This window comes from Nothoprocta perdicaria, unplaced genomic scaffold, assembly GCF_003342845.1.
Source record: "Nothoprocta perdicaria isolate Ctin4 unplaced genomic scaffold, notPer1 scaffold_39, whole genome shotgun sequence".
NCBI lineage: Eukaryota > Metazoa > Chordata > Aves > Tinamiformes > Tinamidae > Nothoprocta > Nothoprocta perdicaria.
Window position 1 is genome coordinate 218,932 of NW_020455632.1, and position 24,592 is coordinate 243,523.

The 24,592-nt window shown below is 37.9% G+C and overlaps 1 protein-coding gene across 3 annotated transcripts in view; it reads left to right on the forward strand.

Moving 5' to 3' along the window:
- CD2AP (CD2 associated protein) overlaps nt 1–24,592 on the forward strand; it is a 64,608-nt gene that overhangs the window by 13,590 nt on the left and 26,426 nt on the right. For 2 of the 3 annotated variants that reach the window (XM_026044876.1, XM_026044877.1), the window contains exons 2-5: nt 1,737–1,897; nt 16,890–17,043; nt 20,273–20,373; nt 23,255–23,375. In XM_026044876.1, coding sequence (XP_025900661.1) covers nt 1,737–1,897; nt 16,890–17,043; nt 20,273–20,373; nt 23,255–23,375 — 537 coding nt within the window. Of the gene's footprint in view, nt 1–1,736; nt 1,898–6,657; nt 6,813–16,889; nt 17,044–20,272; nt 20,374–23,254; nt 23,376–24,592 lie in introns of those variants that run through there. The other variant, XM_026044878.1, reaches the window with a different exon arrangement.

The following is a 24,592-nucleotide window of genomic DNA, read 5'->3' on the forward strand; positions in this document are numbered from 1 at the left end:
TTTTTTTAATTATTATTTATCTGCACGTTTCCAAAGCAGTTCAGTCAGTTCAGTTGAACTGGCTGGAAGATGCTATTTTATTTTTCAGACTGAGGATAGGAAACAGGAGAGGTCTCTGATTTATGGCTGCTAGACTTTCCTATCTCTTCAGCCGTATTCCATGTCAACMATTCAGGAAAAGGCAATTCCGGGCAGCACCAAGAAAACATTACTGTGTTTGCTGCATGCAACTGTAGGGAAAAACAGGATGTTTTGAAGCACACTTAGACAGCATGTTTGGCGAAAATAAACATATACACTATAAAACTGCATATAACAAGATTTCCAAAGTTTTGTTGTGAACAGGTAACTGTGGTGATGACGTCTCCTCATAGTGAAGAAAAGTAACTATTTTATCTCTGAAAGCAAAACAACAAATTAGTCTTTTTTTCTTTTTTTTTTCTTTTTACTTTTTCTTTCTGTAACTAAGTTTTTATGTTTATATTTGACTGGACTCCCTGTTAATGGGTGTATTCAGAAAATAGCTTGCCAGAACAGACCATTTGAGCTTCTGTTGTATTCGTGGCACCATCGTGTAGCTCTGTTTTTTAACAAGGATTTTCAGACTTCATGTGTTGGCAGTAAAAGCATAAATGTTAGACTGGAAAATGCATTCAGCAGTGCTTTTGGTAAAACTGTAGGTAAGAGCTGTAAATTTTACATACTATTAAACTTAGAAATGCAATAAAATACTTTCTTGCATTTAGTTTCTTAATTGTAGATAAATTGATGGATAAGAACTTATGCACTGATAGAGTAATTTGGGAAGAAGCCCTTTTAGCTGTTGAGGATACCCATCTTTTAACTTCGTTAAGCTCTCCTTTGTGTGCCTGTATGATGTGATCTGCAGGAGAGTTGGAGGCTTCAGTGACAACTTCGACTTGATTTGAGTGAAAGGGAAGGTTATTTGATTACTGCAGGTTTGTGAAAATTCCTGGCATAAACAGAATTTCTTAATGAACAAATGAGTCTCCTGCCAGAGAAGTCTCGAGTAAGCAACTCTCGTGGATCTCTCATAGATATTGTGCAACAGATGCACGAGTATGTAAACATATTGCCATACTTTGCTGACTAAACTTAATTATGTCCAAATGAAAGCTTGCTTGTTTATTTTTCTTCATACGAGACCATATGAATCTGGAGGAGTCTGCCTTTTGAATGTGTGTGCAAATTAAATAGCTTGATATTGTCAGTCATACACTCATCCTGGCTATAATAATTTTCCAGATCAGAGCTGCAGAAGTATTTTGTACTTAACTGTCTCTGTTACGAATGTCACAGCAGATGCAAACTTGAGAATTAATAAGGCATATATATGTGCCATACATCTACTACTTGAACCTTAATCTGCAGTACCCCAAATAGACGTTTAATGATGAATGCTTCTCATATAGGCAGTGATTTATAGTGGGTAAACTCTTGGGTTGGGAGTTAACACTCCCACTCCAGTCCCTGCCAACAAGAAAAATCCTGTGTCCATTTCCTTCATTATCCTAATAAGTGAGTTTGTCCAAGTCCCTTTCTGCTGTTTTTCCCTTTTGAGAAGCATACAATTCACAAATTAGGGAAATTGCCCTTATAGGGGAAGTGTATCATTTTTTCATTGGTCTGCCTTTTGATACATGCGTTGCTTTGAAGCTGTATATTACCACGTGTCTGAATTATATCTCATGTGTTTTGKTTTTTTTTTCCATTAGTGGACTATATTGTGGAGTATGACTATGATGCAGTGCATGACGATGAGTTAACGATTCGAGTTGGGGAAATCATCAGGAATGTGAAAAAATTAGAAGAAGAAGGATGGCTAGAAGGGGAGCTAAATGGCAGAAGGGGCATGTTCCCTGACAACTTTGTGAAGGTGAGTTCTTCATTGATTTGTTCTTACTGTAATCAAATAGTAGGTTATTGAAATAGCTAGAGTTACATATAGGCTGTATTTGCAATGACGTTTTTGTTGCATTTTAACTGGAAGACCTTTAAATGACTTATTTTCTTTAGCATGTGTTTAAGAATTTGTTTGTTTTTAAATTATTTTACTCTTAAACGGTGCTATTCACTATGTTGTATCCACTTAAGCTTTTCTTTTGGTCTGTATCATGTCTCAGTGCTCTAGCAGTTGTCTGTAGCTGTGGTAATCTGCTTTAGTAARATAAACTGGTTAAAAAAAATCTACAGAAGGCACTAGGTCAAGACAGAGCCAGGAAAGTGGGGTCATGGATCAGTCAGCTCGGCTGTGATGAAAACCTGCATCCTCAAGCTGTGGTTATGTGGTCACTTCAGTTGGGGTTAAAGCTGTTCTCTYGGAAGGTTCAATCCTGCTCTTGCTTTCCTTGACTGCTCAGGGCTGACACTGTCTCCTGCGTGGCCTTGCAGAAGGCCACATCAGTGAATGGGTGCAGCTGAAAACTAACTATGAAGTCAGGCTGTTTTTCAGTTGCTTTGGTTTCCTGCATATGTCAGGAGCAAATGTCTGAAAAGGAAAGGGTGTGTTAAGTAGCCCTCTATGCTGTGGTGCAGCGTGTGCTTCAGATTTAAGTCGCCTGCTTTTTGAAGATGCCCTCTTCTTTGGGATTTAGTTCACTGCTGGGTTATCAGTTGTCTTCCACTGTGAATTGCTTCTTAACATTTTTATTTAAAACTTTTTATTTACTGTATGTGCTTGGTGATGGGAAGAGTAGGAGGAAGAAAGTGCCTAACATTGARTTTTCTATTTGCAGCTTCCACATTTGTCCTATTTTCTGTACAGTGTTATAAATCTATTTATAGCAGCTATTTCTAGGTAGGAAAATAAATTGCAATAAAGAAGTCTACCAAGACTCTAGGTATGCTGTTTCATGAAGAATTTAAATTTGGAGTCTGCTTGATCTGCCAGATATTTCTAAACTATGCAAGTGATGTTGTGATGCTGCACTTCACTTTTATGTGCCTTCTGATGTTCTTGAATACCTTTCTAGGATTCCATAATTTAATATCTCTAAAGTATGATTACAGAGAATTTAGCTGATTCCTGTCTCTTTGAAGTAAAAACTATTTATTTACAAAACAGAATTGTTTCATCTTACTGTGATGCTTTGTTATTTTTAAAACCAAATAGAAATTTGTCCGATCTGCTACAAACTCCTTTTATACTCAAATTAACTCTGACAATTTTTCTACTCAACTTATGTGAAGAAAAAAGRAAGGCAAAAATGCCTGCTCTTGATTTAGTGTAGAGAGAATCAAATTTGTCTTTTAAAGCATTTCTGTTGGAAGTTATCCAGTCGTTTTGCGGGGACAGTCTTTTGCAAAGGAAGAACTTTTAAGAATGCCTTTCACTTTCAAGTATTTTTAACTTGCTTGCATTTGGTAGTTCAACTCAAAATCTGCTTTGGGTGTAGAGTCCTTTATAAATAGTAGCTTAATTTTGCCGTAAGTGGTGTTTTTATGCTGCTTTTGCATTGATTGATATATTTGATTGAACGCCCAAGTGCCTTATAAGAAGAAAGTATCAGACATAGGTCTTCTTGTGCYACCAGACTGCCTTTATACTGAACAGTGAAGAAGGATCAGGTGTGAATAGCTTTTGTGTTACCAACTAAATTTGTTGGGTGTTTTCTTCTACTGTTGCAAGGCGACTGCATCTTTGAGTTAAATTGTTTCCATGCTGAAAAATCTTCGTATCTCAGCTCCAGAGGTTTTTAACTCTACAGCTTTTTAGTATTCTGTAAGAATGACAAGATTTTCTAAACTACAAGAGACTTGAGGTTTCTAGAAAGCTTAAAAATTGGAGAAGTGAAAAGGAAATTTTTTAGTAGAAAAAAATCTTTTTACTTTATTGTTTGGGGAGCTACAGTGTGGGCTAACTTACCTTCTGGATACCAAACTTTAGTGCTTGGTTGTGACATTGACTTTCTGACTTGTGTTATTTAAGACTCTGTTATAAGTAAAGGTTGAATAATTAGTTTTGTAGTGGTTAGTCTATGGAAAAACCTTAATTGTAACTGAAATAAAAGTCCATTTTTTTTTTTTTCTGTGGCCCTTCCGGTTATACTCTGTTCTTAAAAGTTGGTTTTACAGACTAATATCCTTGTAATTTGAAGGTCCCATCTACAGGAAAGTAGGCGCAGAAAAGTGTTTTTTTGCCCAAGCTGCTTTCAGCACTTCACTGCTGCAGTACGTTATTGACAGTGCAACAGTTTTGCGACTTTGTTATGACCACACCACTGCAGATGTCAAGCCTACAAAACGAAACTTCAGTTGTCCAAATGAGCTTGACCTCGTGCAGTGTCATGTTAATGCACTTAAGGGGTCAGTGAACTGCAGTAAGAAGATGGAATTGAAGCAAAATTCTATTTTGGCCTTGTGAACAGGGAAGGTCCTTTGGAGTTCATCTGGCCTGAACCTGTTACACAGATAACTCCTTGTTGGTTTTTTTTTTTTTTTTTTCCTTCTTCTGTGGTGTATACAGTAGCTTATTAGGAATTAAAATGAGGTAGTATATAAACTGCTTTAAAATGTGATCTGATGAACTTCCATCTCTGATCAAGTGTGGATTAATGTTGTTGAAAGAGTACATTTTGTCTAGTGAATTTATCTGGCCTTTTGATTTTAAAAATGTTTAAGAAAACAATTATAGGACAGATTAAACTGGTTGAAGAYGGACACCTTTTCTTTGTTTTCAAATATTATATGTGTTTAAGGAAGGACAAGTAATTCTTTTAAAGAAGTTAAGATGTAGGGCTCGATACGTCCCGGCTATTTGGTGGTTGGCAGTTTTGTTAGCATCTCTCTCATTAATCGTGTCCGATTGCAGGGAAAGGTCCTGATGGCAGCYGCACACTGTCCTTGGCTGCCAAGCAACATCTGGCTATGCCTTGCCCATATGAAGGACAACCAGAATGTCAATAGGAGGATTATGGCTGGATGCCTTTTTGATGTGTTGGATGCCCCAGATTCTGACTGTATGATCACAGCTACAGCAGATCACAGTGCGGTTTTGTTCCCTCATTCAGGCGTTTGGTAGTGCATAGAATTTGCTGTTATCTCTATGCCCCTCTACATTCTCTAATTTTTGCATCAGACAAATGCAGCTTTTCTGTTTTAAATCCCAGTGCCGTCAGCTTCATTTGGAAGGATTACAGGAAATAACTTTTGGATGAAGTCTTAATTTTTCTAAATTGTAAATATGACCAAAAAAAGTTCTATGAAAACCATGTAGTAACAGTGACTGGTTCTTTGCTTTGTCGGGAAGCTGACTTGTTTTTTTGAGAGATGTAAGGTTAATTTGCTTGGCAAACAAGTAGGCAACCTAAGTACTATCCTAATCTGAAATACTCATATAAGAAGGGAATGTATGGAAGCTATGCTAGTGTGATACTGCTGCTTAGTACTTGTAACAGGTGCTGCGCACAAAGCTTCTTGTTATTTCTTTTTTGTTCCTACCCAGATCTTTTGCCTGTTGAGGAGAACCTCCTGCAGAAGGGTGGGAGGTAGGTGGTGCCGGGTTACTGGTGCCAGCTGGAATTGGGCATTTGCTACAGGCCTTACTGCTTTGATAGGTTAAGGAATGGTCTGCGAGCCAGTACGCCAAAAGACACAGTTCTTGGGGCTGAATTGCTTCCGTCTTCTTATGTGTTAATAAGAAAGGGAACAGATAGAGCCAGCTAAGGAAAGCTTAGACTTCTGATAAAGCCAGGGCACTGGGATAAAAATGGTTCAGCAGTGTCATGAGATTGGCAAGTATTTGAAGGGGAAGTGGTTTATTCTTGCTGGTTGATTTTTCTGGCTGCATTTTTTCTCTTTGTATTATATAGCTCCTCTGCAGGGGAAAGCTTTCCAGTTGTATCAGTGGATTAAACGTCTTTGGACTCTGAGTGTTTACACGTTGTTGTCTTGCTTCCTGATGTTATTTCCGATTTCTTTTTTCTCTTTGCTATGTGGGCAATTGAAGATGGGCAACTTGACAAATTCGTGAAAGGACATTTTTTTCCATTGGAAGCATAGGAGATTTCTATTGTTTTYTTTGACAGTGACTTTACCTTTTCAAAATTCATTACTGTGTGAAATGTAGAAACCCATTCACTTTCAATATGGGTTAAAGCTGAGCAGTAATGCAGTGAAATAGAAAGTGTGAGTTTTTTTGAGGGGGGAGAGCAAGCTGGCTTTTATAGGGTTGTGTGTGTTTGTTTTTTCATAAAAAGCTCTGTTCTGTTATCCAGCTGACTCTTGTGTTAGTCCTTATTCTTGAAGTGATGGCTTGGTGTTCACTCTTCTGTTTATTTTTAAAGCATTTTGTTCATTCGTAGCTGGTAAGGTGCTTAAAAGTTCAAAACTGCAATTTTTGCTTTCACCACTGCCCGCTTAGCTTTGTGTTTAGCTCTGAGCGCGGCTTGTTTCACGGTAGTGAAACTGCTTGGATTGTAAACGCRAGGCGGTAACGCGAGGGAGGGAGGAGCCCTCTGCTCTGCTTAGTAATTTTCATCAGATAAGGTAGAAGAGTTTGCGGATAGGCTTAGGTGGCTTTCTGGTGAGCAAACCGGAGCATTTCTGCAAGTATGTTTTGGATATGCACCATTTGCCTCTAGGCACTTGCTCAGCGAAGGAAGTATCCGAGACAGAGCTGCTCTGGAGCAATCTTTTTGCCGGCACAGGTGTGCCCAGCTGCTTAGCACGGAGCCTGGGTCCTTCTCAGGTTAATATGTGAACTTTGCTCACCACGACATTTTCCTTCCTCCTAAATAAAAAAAAATAAGAGCAACACTGGGTGTGTTCGAGCAAATATGTCCTTGGAAGGGGTAAGCTTACTTCATTTTCTGTATGTTTCTAAAATCAAATATTGCAAACTAACTCTTGAGGTTCAAGGCAATAAGCATGGATTAAAAATTGACGATGGTGACATAGTTTTTCATTTTTACTTTGTAAATCCTCAGCCTTACTTGTTAATATAACAGAGTTGTTTGGGTTTGATTTAGATGAGCTACTTTTCTGCAGTTTATTGAAGCACTTGAGAATTTTAGTTAACCCCGGTGCTTGCCTGAAGAGCTTGTTTAAAAAGGGGCAATTGCTGTTGGGCTAAATCTCGTGTACAACTTCCTGGTCTGTGTGTTTGCTAAAAGCCAAATCAAAAGCAGAACGGCCTCAGAACTAAACTATTTCACTGAAAATGTTGCACTACCAATATAACTAGCTTGCTTAGTGCCTCTTAGCTTTGCTCTTGCTGATGTCGGGTTATTTTGCTCAGTTTTGCTCTTAACTCATGGGAGAAGACTTGRCTGAAACTTCTTTTCCAATGTAGTATCTTCTGTAATTCCCCTTTAAAAATAGAAACTTGGCCTCACACAGAACTTTAAACAGGAAGTATGGAATCGCAGGATTAAGGACTAGATAATGTCAATTTTTACTGGATTATTTTATAAAAATAGCAATTTAGTTGCACTTCAACAAAATAGGATTTTTAAATCAGCTTAATAACACTATAACTTTTTGTACTTAATGTATAAAGTACAAGTCACACTGTTTATAAGGAAGCAGAGCAGCGTACTGTAAAGGGACTTCTCCATTTTTAAGGAAAAACTATTTTGCTRATAAAATTGTCCCCTGTGTTATTACTGGCACAGCTAACTGTTGCACTCGGTGAGTGTGATTCAGCCTATATTATACAGTCCTGTCTTGCACAGAGAAAATAAGTAAGTAAAGAACATGCAAACGAGCAGCTGGTCTGCCCAAAAATCTCAGGCTGGGATTTAGCAAGGGCATTAAAACACATTTTCTGTGTGTTTTTCTTTTTCTTTTTTTTTTTTTTTTCTTCACCTAACTTAACCATCTGATTCCAAGATGTACATCTGCTCTGAAGAGTTTAAGATACCGTCACTATAAAGGAATAAAATACGTATTTATTTCCCAAATTTTTGGATTTGCTATTCTGCTGAATCGTATTCTAGGCTGTATACTTTAATGCCTGTTTCATCCCTATATTGTCTCAACACTTGGAATGTAAATAATGCTTGGAGGTGTACTTGAATCTGATCAGTCAGCTGAGATTTCAGTGCCTGTGGCTGCTACTTCTGTTGCTTTGTTGTTGAGTTGAGGAAACTGGCCTGAAAAAGGGCTGTGCAAAACTGAGAAGCTTGGAGGTGTTGATAGCACCATCAGGAGAGGTAGTCCTCTCTTCAAAGCAGCATGCGAAGCACTTCAAGGTGGCAATTTCATTTTTCAGAAGCGAAGATAGTCAGACTGAAAAACTAGCTCAAGTAACGCTGGTTTTGATGCTGATTACCCTTATTTTCTCTAATGCTTAAGCTGGCTCTTTTTGTCCTGGCAAGGAATAAGATAAAGGGTTAACGCTGATTCTTTTGGTCCTATTGCTTGTCTCCAATACTATGGTGCCATCATTTGCRTGGATTTTCATCTGGCTTTTGGAGAAAATAGTCCCACTGGAGAGTGCACAGGGGCTTAGGTAGCAGTTGTGCTGTATGTCCTAGAGGAGGAACCACTGTGTAAGCTCTCTTCACATCACCCCCATCAATTGGTGTATATGGGGAGCTCATGGGAGAAATGCTAAGGAATCCAGCCTTTATGGGATGAGATACAGTTCTCAATTACTCATTTATTCTGGTCTGTGTGTATAAGCAATCAAACAGGTTTCCTCCTAAGCTGGGCAACAATCGATAAGGCTTCCATGTGATGGGAGACTTTTAAGAAAGAGCTGAAGACAGTGGTCTCTTCAGTGAATGGAAGAATTCACTTAAAGCAGCAATAGTTTTCATTAGGATTAGTAACCAGCTGTGATTATCTTTGCTGCTGTGACTTTTATTTTTATTTTTTATTTATTTTATTCCTYTATTTACTTTAAGCAGGACACCGTTTCTGACATGGCCAAGCCAACACAGTTGTTCATGGACACCTTGGTATAAGCATCAAGTCTTCCAGGGTGATTATGCTCAGATATAAATGAAACAAGCCAAGCACATAGAGTCTTGTAGAGCTAAAGCTGTGTTCACACTGGCATTTTTGTTGTTAATTATTGGTGTCGTGTGTGAATAACTTTATATTCCAAGGCAGTATAGCTATGTGACTTACAAAATGGCACATAAGAAAGATATCTGGGTGTATGAATGGCTTTTGTTATCTTAATGGACTGTTAGATCTGAAATGGTACAGATGCTTTTGTCAAATATTAACTATTTAAGTGCAGAACATGGGGCAAGTTGATTTGGTGCTTTCCAAATCATGCTTTTCAAAACATTTGAAATGGCAGCCATAAAGGAGGTTTTAGTTGCATTTGAAGGTGTGTTGTTTCACAACAAGAAAAATGAGAAGAAAAATCTCTAGCGTCTTGAAATCTTCCATAGCTAACTGAAGAAAACACTAGTACTTGTTTTATTTTGCATCAGCCAGTATTGAGAAGAGAGGAACTTGAGGTAATGTTCCTAAGGAAGACAGGATAAAATGTGCTGATTCTCTTCTGCACATGCTGCTTACTGTGCTAATTATTCTCTCCCATGTGAGTAATCAAAGGTTCTTGATTGTACGTGCTCCTCTTGCTTTCCTGGATGCCATGTCTGCTTGTAGCTTTGTTCTCTTGTCACTCCACATACTCCTGGATATCTGTAATGCTGCTTGGCTCCAATGTAAGGTTTTGTACACAAAAAGAAGTAAAAATATATGCAGTTATTTCTTTAACTATATAAATCATCTGCTCTTTTGCCCTTCCACATTTGATCTTTACAAAATTATGTCCAACCAGGTTTAACTGGGTTTGAAGCCTACTAGGTAGAGTTCTCTACTGTAATTACATGGACCAGGAGCATACGGTATGAGATGGCATTGGCAACCATCATAAAGCAAAGTCCACAAAATGTGGATTATGTCATAGAAACAATAGACTGGAGATGAGCAGAATGCACAGCTAGGTTTAAACCTTCCTTATGTTCTAAAGTAGTCCCATAAATATGTACTCTGTAACTGTGTAATAATACCAAAGAGCTCTACTCCACTACTCCACAGTTTGTTATAYCCTGGGAATCCCCATATCTCTGGATGTGAATGCCAAAATGATGTTTTTAGTACTGTTACCTCTATAACACTCAGTAACTCAGCACATGTTTATATCAAACACTGTTAATACAAAATTTACTCCAGTACTTTTTCATACGAGACTGAATGGCAGGAATGGAATTTTTATAGTTTACTTACGATACTCCTGGGAAGAATTAGAAAATTTAGATCAGGGTAATAATACTTGTAATCTTGAAAAAGTTGCATGAGAATAGCTCTTCTAGCCTGTGATCTTGCAACCATTGGATCGCTTGTGAGTTGTTTGAAACCATCTTTGTTTTGGAGGGGAAGTTACCTGGTACGTACTGGAATGTTTTCAATATTAAATTTATTTTAAATGTGTTTTGCTTCTGTGAACATTTAGTTCAGTGTACTGAACTGTTACCAAAACTGGATGTGCTAAATTATTTCTAGGTTTGAAAAGACTTTTGGATATTTTCTGCTTCCTAACAGTCTTTCTTTTAGGTGTGTGTGTTACTGTGCTTGGTGCCTGTTAAATTAATGATGATGATTGGTGGACACTCTTTGTTGTCTCTTCTGAAACAGCAGCAGAAAGTAGGATTCATTTTTAGTTAAAAATTATAATTAGCGCATGAAGTTTTGATTAAATTAATTTCAAAGGGAATGGAGAAAGACAAATGCCTTGAAAGAAGGGTACAGAGCAAGAAGAAAGTAATAACCAGATTGCAGGTACAAGTAGTAATGATGATAGTGACAGAGAACAAGGGATGTTGTCCTTGGGTAAACCTTGAAGTGGACCTACAGTGGTGAATTGCTCTGACCCAGCAATACAGACACTGAACTGCAAGAAGGGAAAGAAATGTGTCTGTCTTTGCCTTCCTTTGCAATATTTCTTAATTAAAATCCTGAATTCTGTACAAGTTGAATCTGTGTGTCTCCCTCTGCTGCACACCAGGTTTCATTGGTCTAAAGCGCTATTTTATGACTAGATGTTTTCAGACCTTTAATAACTAACCTACAAAACAATTGCAAGAAATTAAATTTTCGTGATGTCTAAGCAAGTAGAATAGAAAAGCAATGCAATTAACATTTTAAGATGTTTTTATTTGTCTGGAAACAAATGYGACAGCCCTATAAAATATCACATGGATGTTATTTTTAAACATACTTCAAGGTTAGTTTTTTAATGAAGTGAGTGGGCAACACTGACCTAAAAATTTGAGCTGCCTCTAATTAGTCCTGCTCATTTTGAGATTTTTTGCTGTCAGTTGTCCTATGGATTAGATTGCAATGTTTCTCTGAATCTGAGCTTGAGTCGTTGATAGAAGCAAATGGAAAGAGTCTTTCCATATTTGCAAAAGCTTGAAATACTTTGATATTACAAATGTCTAAGCCTCTCGAGCTTTACAGGTACTAATAAAGCATCAGATCAGCATCTGTTTTGGTCCTTGTTTTGTATGATCGTTATAGGCATCCAGGTATTCAAAGTAACATATGTAATAAACTGTGAAATTCCAATTTTACCTTCCTAGCTTAGAGATGAGCTCACTTTGTCCAGACCTAAATCAGGGAAGCATGTGAACCCTGTGACGTTAAATTTGTAAACAGCAGATAAAATAATTTGTTATGATGAATACGAGAATGCTGTAATCAACTTTGTGCACTAATTAGTGCTTTGGGAACKTTAACTAGGTTTATCTTTTTAAGTGATTTATTTCTGTTTTGAAGAATAACTTAACCTTTTGAGGTATTGATGGGCTTCTTGTGATGGCTGCCATTTGAGCTGTGTTGTTAGGAGATGGAAATTTCTGCAAATTTGAATGGACTGGATGGAAAATTTTCAACTGGCATTTTTTCTGATTTTATTGATAATTCATCTTGTTTCATGTCTTTAATTTATAGCAAATATAATTAAAGAATAGGGTAGGTGTGGATAGCTGCAGGTAATTCACTTTTTCTCTACTTGCCCTTAATGAATTTTTTAGTTCTTATATTCTGTGGACATATCTGCATTCAGGATGTAAAAACTTTTCAAAGAAGGACTGAAGTTACCATTCAAAGGGGGTACTGTCAGGCAGAATTAAAGGACTTTTTGCTATCAGCATCACATCCATATGAAATAACGTATTTCACATATATGTGTGTGTGTATATGTATGTGTAGGTGTGCACATAAGGCATGAAATATTGTTGATTTCTTTTGAAAAGGGTTTTGCAGGCTGCACGGTAGGAAGAGAAAAGCTTGTATAAGGAAAAGTCTATTAATTGAAGATTTTTTATTTTTCACTAAAATTTAGTGGCAGGTTTCATTTCTGCCAAGTAAAATGAGCCATAAACTTATATCATGAATTGGCATTGCCATTACTGCTGCTCTAATGGGGAAGAGATGTGGAAATCATATGTTCAGACTCTGAAATTTTCATGTATTCCTCAGCTTACTTGGATATGGAGACCCTCATTGTGAAAAACAATCAGCCAATACACAAATATATGCAGAGTTGGTAGCTGTTGTACAAGCTGACATTTATTACAGTTGTACAAAGAAAGTGATGTGAGGGTAGTCTAAGATAACTGTTCTTGATATAACAATGTGAGAGAAGTCAAATCTTTTATGCTGAAAGAATCTAGCTAAAAATTGAAGTTAATTTGATAACTTCTCTCTCACAGGAAAGAGAGGAATAGACCTCACGCTTGAAAGCATATGTCCCTTTTTTTGTTCCTTCTGAAAATCTTATGTGATTTCTCTACTGCCAGATTGTCCCACTGATTTTTAATGCTCTGCTCTTCTGCTGGGGAGGTTACGACATGGGAAAAGAGGATCTTCCTTTTCCCATTCTAGCAATAAGGGGAATAGCAGCTATTAGCAGTAGGAAATAGCAACTAATAGCAGTGGGGAAGCTCCTTGTTCACTTACATAGAAGGTCAGGATGGTCCACTTGTTTATTTAATGAACATTGCGAGGTTATAAATGAACATAGACACATTAGATTTTGTACATAGGTAAACAAGCAAGGAATAAATTCTTGTTTCGTGTTTTAATGTACCCAGATGATTTTGAGGGCCCCCCCCCCCCCCCCAAGGAATTGTTACATTGGGACAGGTTCTCTTAGCTGTCATTGCTGATCTTTTTGCCTGTATCATGCAAGAATTTAACATGTTTTAAAAATAACAGCCAGGTAGTGATTTCATATTTTGTGAGAATGTTGTGAAATCCGCATGTCATGAGATTATATAAAGTTATAAGCCTCAGTGAGCAGAGCTATAGCTTGCAACAGAGAGCGTGGGCGGTTATTTAGGCTTTGAGCGTGTTTTTATGCCAAGATAGGAATGTGTCGTGAACTTGTACTGCCAAATCATAAATGCTTAAAATCTGTGTTGCTAATGGAAACACTGACAAGCCTTTAATTATAGTGGCCTGGCATAATAGAAATATTAAAGCTTCCAGCTGCAGCTAATGTCAGATTTCTGTTTTGTTTTTGCTGGCTAGCAAATAGTGGTGGCCTCATCTCAGTAATAGCGCTGACCGGTCCAGCATTCTGGAGGCTTTTTATTGGTATTGCCATAACATGAGTCTAGATTTACAGCTGTAACTTAAACCTCAAACCCCAAACCTTATCTGTTCCAAAGTGAGTGAACAGGCATTTATGAATTTTAATTTAGGTATAATGATAAGCAAGGCCTTTTATCTGTAGTTTGGATGGAGACGTTAGGTTTGTGTGCAGTGTTTTCCAATAGCTTAAACTCAATACAGCTGTTTTGGCTCTTTGACATTTCAAAAAATGATTAGTGCCAATTTTCAGAGAGATAAGCTCTGATATTTTGGCTAGCGGTGATTTCTCTTTGTAAAATATTTGCCTGTTCAGAAGGGCAGAGAGGGCACAATGATGTTCAAGATGAAATACCTGGAAATGGAGATCGGGAAGTATTCTAGAGGATCCTGAAACAAGCTGAAGAAAGGAAATCTAGAGCAGCTTCCTACTATCAGAGCATTGATATGAAATACAGATTGGAGGTATGGTGGGCTATGCACAGACGTGGAAATGAGGGATTCCTGAATTTCTTTTAAATCTGCTTTAATGAGGCTTTTAATGTCTTGGGGAAGGAAAATAATGCCACAGTTCCTCTTTAACAAAAAGGTAATGCTGGATTTACCTGGCAATTCCAAAGGGAGTTGGTTAAATATCAAGGGGRAAAAAATGGGCTTATCTGTATGATTCTTCTCAAAACCAGATTTATCACCCACCGCTGTCTTTGGTTGAAAATCAGTTTGGGTTTTGAGAGGCTGAGTGAGCTGGACCTGTTTTCTCTGGAGAAGAGAAGGCTCAGAGGGGATATGRTTAATATGTATAAGTTCAGGAAGGGAGAATGCAGGGAGGAAGRGGACAGGCTGTTCTCACTGGTGGCCAGCGACAGGACGAGGGGTAATGGCCACAAGCTGAAGCACAAGAAGTTCCGTCTCCAGGTGAGGAGCAACTTCTTTACTGTTAGGGTGACAGAGCAGTGGAACAGGCTGCCCAGGGAGGTTGTGGAGTCTCCTACTCTGGAGGTCTTCAAAACCCGCCTGGATGCCACCCTGTGCCACATGCTGTAGGTGTGCCTGCTTGAACAGGAAGGTTGGACTAGATGATCTGTAGAGGTCCCTTCCAACCTTAAACATTCTATGATTCTGTGATTCTGTTTGATGTATGCTTTCTAATACATTAAATAAAATACTGTTATCTACTGTCTTTGATTCAAGCATCGTTGACATCCTGTTTTTACCTCAGCATCATCCTGGTCTTTCCTTTGCTATCTCGTTCTTTTTTTTACATAATGGCTTGGCTTCCTTAGGAAGTCCATGTCTATAACTTTGTATCTTAACTGGGATCTCATAATACCTGTCCATCCCAGTGTGTCATCATTTTTTGGTTTCTGCTAATGGAATTCTTCATCAATAAATTCTTAATCTTCAAAGGTATCATCACAGTTTCCCTCGTGTATCTGCTCACAGATATATCCATTTTATACCTAAGATCTAATACCTAAGCGTTTGCTGTTATATTTTGTCATTGATAATCTCTCTTTTTATGKCAGAATGTGAATATTTCCTTACAAGACCCCTTAAGCTACCAACTGAACTCAGGTATTAAAAGCACTTAGCATTCTTTTCTTTCAATTTTGAGTCTCAATCTTTTGTCGCCACTGCTTTTGTCTCAAAGTGTTTCCTCATGGTTATAATCTACCAATTACTTTGCAGGATGTCCTGCTCTTTCCTTTGCTACTGCTTTTTGACTTTACAATGTATTGTTTATTCACCTCAACTTGCTGATAAAGCTGGTGCKCATCTTAAAACCTCTTCGAGCACTTGGAAGTAGTATTTTATCATAGGTTGTGTTTTTTGGTCAGGCTGCATGTGTAGGTCTTCCCCATCCCTTTTTGCCCTCTTTGTGCTGCCTGCAAAGTGTTACGAAGTTATTACAGCAGTTGGTTGAGGCTGGGTGTAAATCCCAGTATTAGTGTAAACCTGGGGAAAGGAGGCTGTAAGTGGCCCCGTGTGGGAGAGCCTTAGGAATGAAAAGTCAACTAAATGGAGAAACCTTCCTTCTCTGAGGTTTAGATGGTAGGTAAGTTCCATAGTTTAAGATTTTTATCTTAAAAATCCATGGACAGATCTACTCTAGTCTAGTTCTCAAGGGACACATGTTTTTTGATAGAGCAGAAAGGCCTTATCCATAGGGGACTTCTTTCCAGGTGACAAACCTGTTACCTATAGATAACTGTGAAGGTAGGTACATGCTAGGTAATGTACTGAAGAAAAGGTCTATATGTACATATGTGTATGTAGTCCATGTCTGTGTATGTACCTATGGATATATATCTATGTATATATAGTCCCTGTCTATATGTACCTGCCAGCTCCAAGCTGAGCATCATCTCATGAAGATTTTGGTGTCATTTTCAGTTCTTTGAACTCTTTAGCTTGACTTGCAGCGAGGGCCCACAAAAGCCAGCAGGATGATGCTGGGGTTTATGAGGAAGCCTGTGGAGAACAAGTGCCAAAACTGAGCCCTGACTTAGACTACCTGAGACTTCAGTTTAAACCAGAGGAATTGCTTTGTAGTAGGGACAAATATCTGGAATTTATTGCCAAAGGCAGCTACRGAGGCAGGGAGGATCATGGGTTTAGAAAGGGATTAGCCAAATTTGCTGTCAGATGTTAGAGGGAATGGGAGGGATATACTTTTCTAATGAAACCTTTAARGGTCCTTAGGGAGTATGAGAATAAGACACAGAAGAAAGCACTTAGGATTGCATGCTTGTGCTCTCTCGATAGCTTCTCATACTGCCAGTGTTGGGAGCAGTATTCTGGACTGGAAGGACCGTTGGTCTCGCTCAGTGAGTAATGTGTTAAGTTAGGATGTATTATGTACCAGAACATTGATTTTTATTTAGTACCCTACTTCTATGGATCTGTAGTTGAAGTTCTGTTCTTACAGTTTTTGAAGTGTAGCTTTATTTATTTATTTATTTATTCATTCATTCATATAAGCCATGACTTCAAAGTTGTGCTAATATGACTTTTTTGGGCTCAAAGGTATGTAGAGTTGGTGTAGATGACTAGAACGCTGCCCCTGTTTTGTCTTTTCTTTGCATCTTGCCTGTTTCCTAACGTAATTGTGTGGAAGGTTCCTGCTTATAAAGGTCTCAAGTATATTTTGATGCAAGATGCCATGGTTTTTGAGTGTTATGCATCATTGTACACAAAAYGGTAAGTACAACTGAAATCGAGGAGGCTTTAGAATGGTTCATTTAGAAACACGATGATATCTTAGGTACTTTCAACAATCTCTTAGTCTTTTAACTCTCTTGTTTCAGGAAGTTAAGAAGGATGTAGAACCCAAGGATGAYGTCCTACCAGTGAAGAGGGAGAAATCTGGCAATGTAGCAAGTCTCGTGCAGCGTATGAGCACCTATGGGCTTCCAGCAGGAGGATTTCAGCCTCATCCGCCGTCCAAAAGCTACAAGAAGAGTACGTAGTCTTTCCAATTACTTCAATTGTGTAAGCTACTGAAGTGTATTTTAAGAAAACATTAATTGCTAAATGCTTGACTTAGTTTTAAAACTAGAAAACTAAACCCGTAAAAGATTTTTTGCCTTCTAAACCAAATTCTCCCCCAAATGCAAGTTTGTATGTACTACTTAATAACAGCAACAGTAAAGAATTTCCTTGGAGCAGAGTTTTAGATCCCTTCTAGATTCCAGAGAATATTACCCAGATATATGTGTGTGTGTGTGTGTGTGTGTGTATATATATATAATATATATAAAATATATATATTTTCCAGCACAGAGCAACTGTCGGTTTCAGTTATTTGCTGTAATTTTACATGGGCTGTTTGTATTGTAAGTACCTGAATGAGAATCAAAGGTATCATCATGATGATTAAAAGAAAATTCCTGTGGCTGTTTCTTCTGATTAGAAAAGTTTTGCTTGAAATACAGGGCTTTGGGAAAAGGAACTACAGTTACTCTAGTTTTCGTTTGTTCAAGAAGTTTGTTTGAAGTGTGAAACAAGTTGGATGAAAAGACTTGGTGGTRTCTAAGAAAAGGTAGCAGAAATCTTCCTTGGACTCTATGTTTAATCCCAGGATAGTCAGTAGKGGAGACTTTAATGTCACCATATCTGTGGTTCCTAGGTTGTAATGCAAGTGTTTAAGTCAGGCTGACTAAAACACACAGCTAAAACTTAGTATTTGCTGTWTGTGGAAAGCTGTGGTCTACTATGATCTGTATTTGGATGTCTCAGGCTTACAAGAGAGATTAATTTAGCTTGAGCTCTATTGTAATGCCCTGCTGGCATTTATGATTAAAGCTTGCTGTTTTTTAAAAACTTCATAACTGAATTTTTTTGGTATGTTTATGCTCTGAGATTTTGCCCATAAAAGGAGAAGGGCCCCTAGCTGTCTTCGAGGGCTAAATTGGGACCACCAGGTTGACAAATTCATGAAAGTTTTCTTCTAGGCTGCTAATAACCTTCAGAACAGCTTTTTTAGTGAATCTGTTCCATATACATTTATTGGCAATGGCACTTATGTGCCAGTTAGGTGCTTGCATCAACAGGCTTTTAAAAAACTAATCTTAAATTAATGTTTTTCTCATTGGAATGCAGCCAGGTTCCGCAGGGGAGTCAGTTTGATCCAGTCCAGCATAACCTCATACTCATTCTGGTCTCCCTAAGCTTCGAGCCATCCTTGCCTTCAGCAATTTCCTTTTCCTTCTAGTGATTTCTAGGTGGCCCTGGTCAGGTTAATAGATGCAATTTCATCTCAKACTCTGCAGTTCTTTGGCCGTCCTCATTTCCCTTGAAGAGAATTGGAGCAGCTTCCTTAAAATAATGCATGTTTTCAAAAACAAAATGGAAAAAAGCACAGAGCAGTTTAATGGGCATAACCATGATCTCGCGTTTCCATTTTATTAGCTGTTCCTTCTTTCCTGGAAGACTAAACAGCTTCTGCAGATCCTTTTTGTTCTTCTTTTAACTTTTTAGTCATTTTTTGGTTTCTAGTTACGCTTGGCAAAGTGAGGTTTGCAGTTCTAAAAATCAAGTCAAGATTCTTTAAGAATAACAAGTTTTCCATGATGGTGTCTCGGGTGTTATCTACCTAAGAAATCCCATGTGTTGTTTTCACACACACAGTTCTCATTGAATTCAGGCATCTTAGATCAGAAGAATAAGCTGCATGCAATATTTCTGAGTTAAATTGCAGTATTCATTCAGGAAAATCAAAATATAGAAAGTTCACTAACTTGAGGCAATGAGGAGCTGAATTTTGTTTACCCTGCACAAAACAAACAAAACCTGATGGAAGACAAGTTGTTTTTAGAAACAGGTGAGTTGCTCTGGGGCTGCCAGTCCAGTGGCTCCACTGCCCTGTGAAACTGCAGGGAGTGTTTTTGACCTCATCAGTTAACTTCCTATGTTAATCCTTTCCAAAACTGGAAGATTCAACTTCCTAAAATGGATATAATGGAAAAACACTGCACTGAGAGCTACTTCTAGATATGAAAGGCATTTATTTTGTCTTTTCAACTTTTTAAAATTTATTTTCCATTCCCTAAAAAGAGAGGATTACAGTACAAAAAAGGAGTAAAATGGCAATGAGCCATGTGACTGTTTAACTTGTGTTCATTTTGACAAGAAGCTGCAATGAGTTTTACCACTTAAAGAAACAAATGTAAACTACATCAAATTTTTTATTCCTCCTTTTTTTTTTCCCACTGAAATGTGGTGGCAGATCCTTTTGAGGACAGGGATAAGGAGTAAGTTTGAGGTGTGTATGGAGCTCAAGATGATGGTTGCCTGAAAGTTTGGTTCTGTAAAGGACCTGGAAGGGATAATCTTGCAAGCAAAGCCCCAAAGCATTCAGAGTTCAGCAGTAGCACCACTCCAATGTGATGTGTGTAGGATAAATGTGTTATTTTAGGTTCACACACATGTGACTACTCAGATTATTGGAAGTTGGTTTAGTATTTCCCCCTATGAATGTGTCATTATGTGCTTAATGTCTGCACAGTTTTAACTGCTATRTATTTTAAGTTTGCCTCTGTGAAACACTGGCATTTGAAGTTTAGATTTAATTTCTGGACTCCACACTGGCACGGGGGGGAAAAAAAAAGCCTTTTTTTCCTGCTTTCAAAGGAAAGAAACTTGTATTTTTGCAGTCTAAGCAAAGTGAATGTTAACTTCAYGCTTCTCGTTAACAAGATCTTCTTTAGAGGCTTTTCATGTAGAAAGTCTTTTAGTGTTGTGCAGAATAAAGCATTTGTCATTTCTTTGGGGATTGCTTAAACATTGGAGTCTCAAATTTACAGATTGTCTTCCAAGCAAGTGCTTGTGCTGTAACTGCCTGCTGTTGTGATTTTTTGCAGCTTTTGACAGGAAGTAGCTTGAAAATCATTGAAGTGGAGGCTTATCTCACTTGCTTATGTCATTGTGTTTTTTATAGCACGTTGGTAATGGGCAGTGTAATGTTTACTCACTTGTAATTGGCAGTGTGGGAAATGCCCCTTCTCTCAAGCTGCATCTGTGGCTCAAGCATCTCTATGGCTACGTAGCTGAAGGAGACAAGCAAACTGGAAAGCCAGACACTTTTTCTGATGGTTTCCAGGTGTTGTAGTCAAATTTGATCCTCTGGAGTGGTTTGTAGGTTCTTTTGGTTCATTTTTATTTTTGTGGTCTTTTTCCCCCCTTCTTTCAGAGTCCAAGAAGCGGCAGTGCAAAGTGCTGTTTGAGTACATCCCTCAGAATGAGGATGAACTGGAACTCAAAGTGGGGGATGTTATTGACATCAGTGAAGAGGTAAGTTGTTTAGCAGAGCTGTCATCTCTCCGTTTGGCCAAAAGTGAAACTACTTTTTGGTTGAATGCAACGTTGGAAAAATAGTATAGGAAATTTGAAGGTTGAAATTTCAAAGCTTAGAAGTTCTTTCTGTCAGGATCTAATCCTAAATCTATACATAATAGATGTGTAAAGGAAGTATTTGATCTTTGCAGCAATATAGTATGATCCATTATACTGATTTATTTTTCTAAAGACTCTTGCAGGGTTTCTTTTTTTTGTCTCTGTCCATTGCTTTTAGGGACTTATCCTAAAACTATTTGACAAATTGCTTATACATACATTGCCTTTACATACCCTAACTTGCTCGAGATGAAAAATGCTCTTTGACTCGATTTTCCAGTTCTGTGCTTTTCTACAAAGTCTTTCATCATTGAAACTTTGCACTGATCAAGATAGTAAGAGCAGTCAGGGCAACAAACAGCACAATATACATAAACATATTTGCTTGAAAATATAGATTGTAAGCACGGATTTATCTGAGAAGACCAAGTAGGAAAACATGGCAAAAAGAATACTGCAATTCAAAAAAGGCTGCTTTTTAGTTTGTAGTCTTAAGGAACATGGATATGCAGGTCACGCTCTGTGTGTTCTTTGTTTTGTTCCATTCCTGTGTGTCCTACCTTGATGTACCCCACCTGGCTCACTTCACCAGTGAGTAAATGTTTGAAAGATGAGGAACCTCTGCAGAGTTTCATTGCGGGGGTGGAGGGGAGAGAAGRAAAAAGTTGTTATAGCAGTTTTCTCCTCCCAAAGTGTGCTGGGAATGCAGCTTTTCCTTTGTGTGATTTTTTTAGCTTTCTTTTTAAAGGAAATCCACTTAGCTTAATGATCTGAAAATACAAACTTGTAGTAACCCTTTGGTGCTACTTATGTTGCTAGCAGAGCTACATGCTTGTTTTCACTGTATTCTGATTATGTTCTTCCAGTTTACACACTTGACATTGGAACAGTGTCAATACCTTCACTCCAGCACATTTTATTTTAGTGCTTGAATTAGACTGAATTGCTGTCTGGAGTTGCAGTTTATGAGGCTGTGGGATTGCCATTTTTGTGAAGGTGTAGGATAGATCTGCCCAGTGTAGAATAGATTTGCCTCAGAAAGCGATAGTGATGGACAAGAGTTGAGAAGCATTTTAGAAAATGCCAACTATAGAATATGCAGAGATAACCTATCCCAAATAAAATGTCTTCATTAATGTGAAGCAATCTCTGCTTTCCTTTTAGATATAAAAGGAATACACAGAATACAGAAATAGAATGCACACCTAAAATGGATGTCACAGCTCTACATTAACTGTACATTAATTTGAATAAACCTTTTGTTTCTGTTTCATAGCTTTCCTTTCCCTCCACATTCCTGCCAGCTGCAGAAATAAGTAGTAGATTTATTTGAATTGTAATATTTGTGTGCTCTTATCAAGCATAATCTACTTTAAAAGCCTGTTGTAAACTAATATCAAATGACTTTTTTATTTTTTAATCATTTAAGAGGACATTGCTTGTTTCAATTGTATTTTCCCCTTTGCTTGAAAGTCTCGACTTTCTGTCTTTTTTATAGAAATAAGCTGATGAAATTCTCATGTGTATGCATAAAAAAAGTGCTGTTATGAATGTACCAGAACTGTAACTCCCTCTTGTGGAAATTTTATGATGTAGTAAGATTTTTTTGAAATAGAAGGTAGAGTTCTGAAATCTGAATTTCCACTTGCCTTGCTGGTCTGTCTAGGACTTTGGCCTCAGCTCGTAGCAGAAGAATACACTGTAGCTTGAGTCATTTGCTCTCTTGGAAGCATTAAAAGTCTCTTTTCTTTGCCTCTTTGTAGTTATTTGTGAGTCAAGGCATTTTAAATTGAGCTTTGCATGGTGTAGTATGTAAAGCAAAAGGAGCCCAAGCCCAGTCCACACTTGTCATCAGTTTGGGCTTCCAATTCTGTATGGAGGACCAAATTCTCAGTGTGAACAGTCTTGAGAAAAAGCCATGTTTGAGAACCAGGATGTCTTTAAAACAAGAGCTGTTCTTTTTGTTCCATGCCTCTTTGTGGCTGCTGGGTCTTGCCTGCATTTCACTTGCCTGAAGAGAGGCTCGTGTTTAAAAATTATGTCTGTGTGTCAAGCATAATGACCCAGAAAGCAAGGCTAAAAAAAGATTATGTAAATAAACACTGTCTTTTGCTTTTCATTTCCTTTTCTTTTTCATCTAAACACTTTCCATTCCAAAAAAGAGTAACTCAAGCAAAATATTTTAAAAATATGTTTAATCGTCAGTTTTTAGTGATGCTTAGTAGGCAGTGAGCCTCAATTTATTTAGAGAAATGAGAAATTTAATAAATTGAACTGCATTCCTACAGAATCTGTTGGCAATTCTCCCTCAGGCGCGCCCAGCATCTATTAATTCCACTTTGGATGGCAGGATTTTCATGAGCCCTGTTCTATTAAATTTTAGAGCAGGGCAGTGAACTTGTACACCAGGAGTCTGCCCATAAAAACAGGACATTGCAGAGTCATGATGTTTTTAAATTTCTAAGCAGGTGTCCACTGTGAAAATTTGTTTTMTGAATAGTGAAACTAACAGAATTTGGCATCTAGCAGATTTGCTCTCGAGGAATATCTGCATGGCACCAGAAAAATCCTTGTGTCTCACATAGTCTGGAGCCACATATATGCATTTTGATCAACTGCCCCTTGTCAGAAAGCAGGGATAACAGCTTAGTTCTCTCATACTGCGTAATACTGTTAAGAACTTTATCCAAGAAAATAGCTTGAAATTATATCTTTGAAACTGATATCCATTTAGATTTGCTTTTGCTATACTGATACTGTGAAAAATCTTTCTATTCAGGTGGAAGAAGGCTGGTGGAGCGGGACACTAAATGGCAAGTCAGGCTTGTTTCCTTCAAACTTTGTGAAAGAATTGGAGTYGGTGGATGACGGAGAAACACAGGAAACACTGGATGACACAGGTGGTTATCTGAGGTGTTGTAACTCCTGAGTAAAGTCATTTTATGGTTATAACTTGGAGCATTATGGCTTTAGTGGAACAAAGGTAGTAAAGAACTCAAGCTACTTTAGAGTGTGCCTGAATATTCACATGTTTTTTGTTCCTTGAAAATATTGCCACTGAAGATTGAAGTTTCATATCGTTCTCTTAATTTTCTCCTAATATATTTCTAATAAATGGCAGTTAAGACCTTGGTCTTACAAGTCCATAACCTATGTTTTATTATTAGAAACTTAATCATATTTAGAGTTGAGTTTTTTAGTATTGGGATATAAAATTATATTTTCAGTGACTTTTAGTATTGGGATATAAAATTATATTTTCAGTGACTTTTTTCAGTGTCTCATTATGTTCGACTCAAGTCTACTGACACTGAAAGCTTAAGCTTCTAACCATGTCAGTTGAAATTTAAATGTTAAATCAAAACAACCTGTAGAGCCTCAGCTTGAAACGAAACTGAGGAGGAAGGCCCTGATTTCTTGCTACATTTAATTCTAAAAATAAAGTGTCTTTGGTGTTCTAGCTAAAATACAGAAATGGAGAATGGATCAGACTTAGATTTTTTTKTTGTTGTTAAAACTATTTAAATTTTGCTTTAACTGTATAGCTAAGGCAGAAGCAGAAATAAACTGTCTGTAGTTGAGCCGTGTATTTGAATGTTGAGTGGATGCCAGGCAGGTGCATATTTGAAAGGAAGTGGCTGGGTTTGTTGCCTTGAAACCTATTTGAAGGCTGGGAACTCATGACATGATACYGCTGAAATGAGAATGTGCTTAAAGATGGTTGCAGGACACCATGGGTAAAGAATTGACTCATTTTATAATGTTCAAAGGAAGAAGTACTGTTTTTTTGGTAGTAACGTGCACTCAGTCACAAGATTCACAGATTCACAGAATATTTAAGGTTGGAAGGGACCTCTACAGATCATCTAGTCCAACCTTCCTGTTCAGCAGGCACACCTACAGCATGTGGCACAGGGTGGCATCCAGGCGGGTTTTGAAGACCTCCAGAGTAGGAGACTCCACAGCCTCCCTGGGCAGCCTGTTCCACTGCTCTGTTACCCTAACAGTAAAGAAGTTGCTCCTCACCTGGAGACGGAACTTCTTATGCTTCAGCTTGTGGCCATTACCCCTCGTCCTGTCGCTGGCCACCAGTGAAAACAGCCTGTCCCCTTCCTCC